This window comes from Nicotiana tabacum, chromosome 7 (genome assembly GCF_000715075.1).
Source record: "Nicotiana tabacum cultivar K326 chromosome 7, ASM71507v2, whole genome shotgun sequence".
Taxonomy (NCBI): domain Eukaryota; kingdom Viridiplantae; phylum Streptophyta; class Magnoliopsida; order Solanales; family Solanaceae; genus Nicotiana; species Nicotiana tabacum.
Window position 1 is genome coordinate 87304574 of NC_134086.1, and position 8995 is coordinate 87313568.

Genomic DNA, 8995 nt, shown 5'->3' on the forward strand with positions numbered 1-8995 from the left:
TGAGATTGTATATAATTTTATAGTTGAATATATATATATAATTTGTAGGGAATACCTCCAGTTGTATTTAATTTCTGTATATAACTGTCAGTTCAAGTTAAATTAATTTTTTTAACTTGTAGTCATATTGTAGATAATAAATATTAACTGCTATGTACAGAATGTCAAAAATGGAGGTAGATGCTTGACACAATATAGAAAAACATATTAACAAACACAGAAACAAATTGAAATTAACTACATTATGATCTTTAAAAACTTAAACGATTACACACAAAATTCTGTTAACTTGAACACACTAACAATTATTTTGAAATGCTATTCTAACTACATGATATTTATTTCCTTTTGGGCGCATTCTTTCAAGATCTTTTGTTATGCCCTTCACCTCCACAATTGCCACATGGCACCTTGTACTTCTTTGACTTTAGTTCATCATATGTTTTGTATCTTTTCTTTTGAGGTCTTCCTGGCTGCCTTTTCTCTCCCGTAGGTGGATTTACTGCTTCATCTGATATATGTTGTGGCACATTCCATTTGCTTTCATCAGGAAGGGGATTTACTGGTATTTCATACGTACGCAGTACGCTCTCCTTTGTGTAATACGGAGAGCAATAGTTTTCATAAGTTTCATTCTTGTGCCTTAAAGCTGCCAAAGCATGCACACATGGAAGTTCATCAAGTTGGAACCGGCCACAGCTACATTTCTTGCTTTCAAGACACACAATGTACCGTTTCACACCATCTATCACAGTATGGATATGATCTGTAGAAGCCCTCACTTACAATTACATAACAAACAGAAAGAAATATATTTACAATCATAAAAATAGATTATCTACAATTTATCTACAACTTATCTACAATTTATCTACAAATTATCTATAATCTACAAATTAACTACAATTTGTCTATAATTTATCTACAATCTGAAAACATTGTATATTAAAATATTATTTTTCTGCACCAAATAAACAGATCTTACCCTAAGTTCTGAGATAATGTTCTGTTGTTCTCCAATTCTTTGTTGAATTTGGACCCAAGGAATGTGAAAGTATCATTTGCCTTCAATAACTTCTCGTTCGTCCAATGTTCAAGAAGTGTCCGCATATACTCTAATAGGTCAAATATTGACAGCTTTCTTGCATCTTTTGTTACAGCATTCAACGACTCTGCAATGTTTGATGTCATAGTCCAAGTTCTATTCATCGTTGCATGTACTCTTGACCATCTATGATAGCCAATATCATAGAGGTATGATTTAACACGCGGGTCTATCTCTTCAATCTTCGACGTCCTTTCATTAAATTCATCCAGAGTGTATGACTGTGCTGTAGCAAAGTACAATTCATTTAATTGTAGATGACCCTTCTTGAACTTTGCCCTTATATTTGTCCAAATATGCCACATGCAAGAGTAGTGTGGCACGCCCGGATAGACAATTGATGTTGCCTTCAGGATACTCTCATTCCTATATGAAACAACACACATTGAAGTTCTTTCACCATATGCTTGCTTGAATTGCTCAAAAAACCACTTCTACAATGCGTCGTTTTCTGAATCAACCACAACATATGCCAAAGGCAATATTGTACCTATATTATTAGTCAAAAAATAATTAACTGGCAGCTTTAAAAATGCATATAAAAACACAAATACATATAAACTACAATATATCTACAAAGTATCTACAATGTATCTACAATTTATAAATTGCCTACAAAATAACTATAATTTTACCTGCTTGTATCCATTGTGCTTGCTATCAGCATAATCCCCCTGTAGGCTAACTTTAAGAATGTCCCATCAACCACTACTACTGGTCTACAATATTCCCAACTACTTATTGATGTACAAAGAGCAACAAATGCATATAAGAAGCATTCATCTGTTGTCTTCTTCAATTTAACAACTGAACCAGGATATGTCTTCTCAAGAATATAAAAATATTTTGGTAATTTATTGTAGTAGTCAGCCGGATGACCTCTCAAAAACTGTAAAGCCTTTTCCTTTGCTCTCCGTGCTTGAATGTAGCTTAGGTTCACTCCGTGTTGGGACAACATGTCAGTTTGTATGTCCTTTGGTGTGTAAACTGTCTTAGGATTACAATACTTTGGAATGACCATGCCACCAACTACAACTGCAGTACGTTTGCATAGTATGAATGTATCGTCCATTAAGGTGCATGTGTGTTGTCGGTTGAAACTCCTGATCTTGAACATTGCAGAATCATTAATTAATGTTGCCTTGAAGTGCCAATTACAATTTTCTCCAGCGCATATAAGCCAGTAGCTACAAAAAATACATTTATAATACAGGTTATCAATGTAGATGTAACAAAAGGACTGTTTAAACATAAAGTAACACACTATACAATATAACTACTTTTCATCTACAATGTTTGAAAAACACATATCACAAGGAAAATACTGTTTATAATGATCTTTTCACCATTAATATCTTCATACCTTCTGTGGCTAGATCTTTTAACCCTGAATTGGTACTTGTGCATGACAGAATAGTGCTTCATTGCAGTTGCAATTGTTTGCTTGTCTTGATACACTCGTCCTTCTTCGATAACACTTTGTGTACCTTCAGTTATTATTTCACTTTGATATTCCTCTATGATGGGAGAGACTGGCATATCAAGTAACTTTATTGTCCCAGACGAACCTGCATGAAAATAAAGATAAACAGTGTCATTACAATTTTATAGAATCTTTGTAGATAAATTATAGATGAAGAGAAAAATTTTAGTCAATATTTTTTTCCACATAGATTGTAGTTTAATTGTAGTATAAATGTAGTAATTATGTAGATACCCTTACAAATAATACTGCTTTATACATACTTAAACTGATTTGTAGTATATTAGTAGAATTTTTGTAGAAAATTTGTAGATGGAGAGAAAAATTTTGTAGTCAACATTTTTTCAACATAGATTGTAGTTTAATTGTAGTATAAATGTAGTAATTTTGTAGATAATCATGAAAATAATATTGCTTTATACATTCTAAAACTGATGTGTAGTTTATTTGTAGATAAATGTAGGAATTTTATAGATATTACCATAAAATCAGACTTCCATAAAATTTGAAACATAACAAACCTGCACTTGTGTTCTCATTGGTAATAGTCAATTCCATATTGAAATCTCGTACACTTATAAATAACGGATACGATCCTAAGTTTTTATTCTTTTTTTTTGTCTCCATATACACACGAACCCCCATATCGTTCCTAATCTCCATTGGAGGACGATTCTCATTCACAGTGTATTTGATTTCTACAATTATTTCTGAAGTACCAATCATTAATTGCTCTGCAATTATAGAAACCAACATACTGTAACTTGCATCCTCATCGAGCACAATGCCATCAACTTGAAAATCTCTAAATCTGTCATAGCTATCTCAATTCCCATTTAATTGTAGCATGATTGGGATTTTGGACATGATTGTGTGTCGTTGCTGAGGTATTGCTCAATATTTTGTCGCTTTTTTGATTTTTTGGATTAAGAAAAAAAGACGAAGAACAGAGTATCGGCAGAATTGATTTCTACAATTTGACTTGAATTGGTTGAATATTTTGTCGCTTTTTTGATTAGTGGATTGAGGAAAAAAGTCAACGAAATGAGCTTTTGCAGAACAGATTTCTACAATTTGATTCGAATTTGTTGACGATTTTGTCTTTTATTGATTTGTGGTTTAAGAAAAAATATCGAAGAACAGAGTTTTTGCATAAAAGAGTCTATGTAATTTGATTTTAAATTGAAGATAAAGGATTTCCGTTTCAAATTTGATCTGAAGGTCGCTATATCAATTAGAATATTCTGTTCCTGATTTGTAGCGCACCTAATTAGGAAGATTCAGCTACTAATAATTAGTATTTAATGAATGATATAATAATTGTAGAAAAAGTGTGAACATGGCGGGTAAATTAGAAACTATGCACATAATTGGTAATAAAGTTTCATATATGGTCTAGGAAGGAAAAAATCTCTTGTTTAGCCCATCTTAGCCCAAGTACACTTTGGATTGGGTTGGGCAATGACCCATTTATTGACCTAACCCATCTTGACCCGCCCAAATTCAGCCCAACCCGCCCATTTGCCACCCCTATAGTTGATAAAGAAAACTATAAACATTAATACTAGTTTAAATTGGTAATTTTGTTCAAATATAATTGAATTATATACATTATAAAATTTAAAGTAGAACTCAAATTCAAATGGCGTTAACTTAATATTGAATATAGAATAGAACTTTCATGCAATAAATAAATACTCCCTCCGTTCCAATTTATGTAAACATGTTTGACTGGGCACGAAGTTTCAGAAAAAATGAAAACTTTTAAAATGTGTGGTCCTAAACAAGTCAAAAAAGGGTTCATAGTATTTGTGTGGTTATAAAAGCTTCTCATTAAGGGTAGAATAGAAAGTTTAAGCTAAATTATTTTTAAATTTAGAAAGGGGTCATTCTTTTTGGAACGGACCAAAAAAGAAATAGGTTCGCATAAAGTGGAACGGAGGGAGTAATAAAAATAACAAAAAGGAATAAAACTATCATTATCGTTTGATGAATGATTTAAAATTATTATTCAAACAAACTCAAAATATTCATAAACTAGCTAGCTGCCCCAATGCCTTTTTCCAATTCCTACTAAAAAGTGGGGGGAAAAACAGTATGTCTGTGGGGATAGCCCGAAAATAGGAGGATATGATCTTGCCATGCTATTGTATACAATAAGGCTACATCATTTAAAGTTACTATATTTGAGAATGATGATAACACAGTAGGGCTATACAGGGCATCCATAGTTTATACTTATTTTTTTATTCTTGTTGTGCTATAGTTGTTGCCCTTTTTTGACAAAATTAAGAATTATGTTATATTAGTAACAAATTATGACTACTATATCTTCTGGCTTAAGAAAAATATACCAAATCAGTGGATTGTTTCTCAGTGATTTGTTTCAGTCCGTCGGCAAAATGTTACCTGTCTTGTTTAGGGTGCGGCCTAGTTATTTCTCCAGAATCACATTAGCATAACAATTATAGAAAAAATCAAGCAACATAGGGAAAAAGAAACAATTCATATACAAGAGACTAAAACTCTAAACATCATAAGCAGTTGAAGTAATTTTTATACAATCAACATATGTGAATACCTGTAAGGCTGTAACCTCCCAGAGTATCCTCTAGTTCTTTGTGATTTCCTTTGGCATTTTTGTTTAGCTTTAGCCTGTACACATGCTCCTCCGATCCACTGTTATTTTGAGTTTAGTTGTCGGCGAATGGAAGAAATAGAACCCTGATCCGACTGTAAAATCTCAGATTTATAACATTTCTTTGAGTAAATTGAAATAAACTTTTTTACATAGTCAGCTCAAATGATTGATATACAGTAGATTCCGTAATTCTTATGAAATAACCCCAACCAATCAACTAAGACTGCTCATAAGCCCTATCCTTCAAATCCTTTTGGTTTACCCTTGGAATCTTCTCTTTGGGATTATAAGTTTAGTTTTTAGGATCGAGGAAAGTTCTCTATTGTGCTCCACTTACGAGTGAGCTTCGTAATTCTTATATTTACATATGTGAATACTTCTGTTGGGACATTATATGGAGATAGTTATGTCTATCATTATGTGTTGGTCACTAAAAATAGTTGTGAGGCTAAAAGTGACTTTTGTTAATCAATTCAATGAGTTTGATGTAATTTCTAAATAATTGATTTAAGTTGTAAATTATATGCCCTACCGGTATGAGGGATCATTGTATGTTGTGATTTTGTTTAACCAAAATTAATTGAAAGAAGGAAGAAAGGAAATGGAAAATTTTAGTTGGCACAATGAGCAAAATACTTGTGATTCAGAGTTGAGGATGAGATCCTCACATTTTTATATGATATGAAATATTTAAACCGGGCTACAACCTGAGGTGGATATTATATAAGGACGAGGTCTTGGTGGTGAAAAATTTATGTGTTTAAATTCTCCTTTTGTGAAATTAAAATTTGTGCTATAGCACTTGTAGGGAGTCATCCCTATTAGGCTTATTTGAAAATTCTTGTATGAATATCTCTATGCATAATTTGCCAAAATTGTATTGTAACTATTGAGTTTTAGCCTACAAGGTGAGAGCCCCGGTGACGTTAAATGACTCGTTAATTTGGGTAAGTAATTATAAGATCTTCATGCCTTGTTGTTAGTAAACTGGAGGTTTGAAACGAAATTTTGTTAACATGAGGTTAATTGGCGATGTTGTAATCTATTATGAACAACCATTAAGACCAGAGATGTGGTTATGGTCATACATATTATGCGTTTATGTCAAGATATCATTGTGATAATGACGTGCTTGTGATGCGGAGATTAGTGTTATTGATATATACTCTGTGGTGCGTTGTTGGGTTGTGGACATGTTGTTAGGAGTTATTTTGGTGTTACTCTGACAGGTGGATAGACCCAATTACAGGGAGACTTTGTCGAAATTTCTGCAAAATTTGGGAGTTAGAAAAATTTGGGATATTGAAATGTGCAAAGAAAGAGATAAGTTACATTATGTGTTGGAGGAGAGGCTCTACTTCTCATTTGAGGACGAATGACCCGAAGTCGGGGAGAATGTAATACCCCGTATTTGATGGGTGCATGGGCACGAATTGCTATAGCCAGTCGGGACTAATATCGTGTGTTGACGTAAAAATCGGACCTTTCTGGAAATGATTGGAGTGTAAGAAATTTGTTTCAAAGTTTACAAATATGAATAAAGGGAATAATCTCAATTGAAATGGTATTGTCGGACTTATGTCGAATGCGATAATGTGGGATCAACCACGAATAATTATGTAAAAGTAAAATTATCAATTTAATAACTTGAGAACAATTCTTAGTACGTTCGAGGACGAACATTTGTTTTAGAGTCATCATTACATTAGTAAAAATGATGACTCTTCACAATCTTTAAATCTAAAGGCAGACGTATTTGGTAGGCATATCAATTGAAATTATAAATAAGAAAATTACCTTAAAGAAAAAATTCTAGAAATGCATTTGAGATTAAAAAAGAAAAGAATTCATGGTTTGGGTTCACATCTATCTGTGATACGGGTCCTTCTTAGCAGATAAGTTTCTATGGACTTTTTCCATCCTTTTATGTTCCTTGAATATTGGTTTATGATTTGTATGATTATTATTGGCTTGCTTCATATCAATACTATATTTTGATTCATGATTTTATGCAACTAAAGTAATACTTACCATAATATAATGTGTATGTCGATTACTATTAATTCATGAAAATTAGTCAAAGCCAATAACTATTCACGTTGGCTAATTTACTTTGTTTTAAAAAGATACTGACAATTAACCTAGCATATTAAAGTTACAAAGTTGTTTAGTAACTTTATTGTTGTCACAAGTTTATATATACATGTGTATATAACTTTGTATTTATTGTGAGTCCAATTTTTAATGTATGTGTTACGAAAAATTATGTATATTGGAGTTGTTTGTGTGACATTATGAATATTATTATAAAAGTGAAAACCCCAAAATTAAAAAGTTGAATACCAAAATATCCTTCTAATAAATATATGTAGAAATGTCATTTAATTACTAAAATATTATACTAAAAATAATAATTAACGTGAAAGAAGGCAACCAATTAGACATGTCTATTTCCAAAAATTGTGATGCTCCAGTTGATAAATAACCTTTTGAAACTCAGTTTAAACTATTGGCTGTTTTAAATTCTAAATGTTGCACCTATTTAAAGACTTACTGTTCTGTTGCAGCAAATGCACACAAATGAGTCATTTTTCCTAATAATCGGCCAATTCTTCTCATTAACCAACGTTCAGGAATATTGACATTCATTTTTCCTAGGTCTTGTACTCCAATAGTAAAATAAAAAAATGATGAAAAATATTCATTATATTCGTAGGAATAGTCATATTTGTTTCCATTGGGTTAAATTCTTGTAGTAAAAAAATATCAAAAAATGCAACTTCGACCTCTTTAGTAGCCATTATATTCTGGCGCATAAAATACTACTGACAACTTCCTAAAACCCCATTGCCTAACATCGATTTCGTAATTCCATCAAATCTCTTACAATTATTTCATTATTAAAAAAAATGGTTGCACAATTTGGCTCTTTTAGGTTCTTTTTCAATATTTATAGAACAATAATAGTAATTATTTTGTTTAAAAAGTGTGTTGTTTGTTTTGCAAGTTATACCAACATGTCCCTGATAGAGTAATTGTAGGAGTAATCGACCAATTGAGAAGGAAAAAGAAAAAAAATGATGAAAAATAAGTGTTCAACACTGACATCACATTGGCGAAAGGGAGATTCATGAAAGAAAGCAAGTCCAGAATGTTGTATATCCGCCGTTGATGGATCCCAATTTGAAGTTCATAAATTTTTTGTTTCTCCATTTGTTTCTTATTTTGGCTTTTTCAAAATTAGCACATGAATTATCAATATTATAAGATTATATATAACAGTGTGCACTCGCAAGATCATTCAGTGAAAGGGACTACAATAATATTAAAATTTGTCCAAATTTTGAGAATATCTCTGGTTCATGGATATATAACAGTGTGCACTCACAAGACCATTCAGTGAAAGGGACTATAACAATATCAAAATTTGTCCAAATTTTGGGAATATTTCTGGTTCATGGAACACGAGAGAATAACATGAAAGGTTAGTTATTTTATTGAAAGACACAACTCTTTAGGAGAGAAACGATAAATCTACGTTTATTTTATGATAATATCATTGAATATAATAAGCACTATTTTATATAATTTACTCAATGTGGTAATTATGATTGGTATTATGAACTAATAAGTTAGTTTGTTTTATGAAAGAATAATTTATTTTTTGTCCACCAAATGTACTGAATGTTAAAGAAATTAAACCTTAAAGGAAGAATGAGATTCAAAACGTTTATTTTGTCAAATTACGCTGAAAAAGTGGGTGAAA

General features: G+C 31.7%; 1 protein-coding gene across 1 annotated transcript; it reads right to left on the reverse strand.

Annotated features, from left to right (window-relative positions):
• Positions 1-362: 362 nt before the first annotated feature.
• Positions 363-3146, reverse strand: LOC142162159 (uncharacterized). The gene is made up of 5 exons (XM_075218481.1): positions 3110-3146; positions 2469-2673; positions 1741-2292; positions 986-1471; positions 363-711 (listed from the first exon to the last, which is right to left on the reverse strand). Exons 1-5 carry the CDS (start codon positions 3144-3146, stop codon positions 363-365), a joined length of 1629 nt encoding a protein of 542 aa, XP_075074582.1.
• Between the last annotated feature and the right edge of the window lie 5849 nt (positions 3147-8995).

Bases quoted from the DNA above. Each gene is read 5' to 3' on its own strand.
- LOC142162159 (XM_075218481.1), bottom strand. From the start codon at position 3,146: ATGGAATTGACTATTACCAATGAGAACACAAGTGCAG. The intron at 2,674-3,109 runs GTTTGTTATGTT...ATTTTCATGCAG, and splicing joins CAATGAGAACACAAGTGCAG to GTTCGTCTGGGACAATAAAG. The intron at 2,293-2,468 runs GTATGAAGATAT...TATTTTTTGTAG, and splicing joins AAAAGATCTAGCCACAGAAG to CTACTGGCTTATATGCGCTG.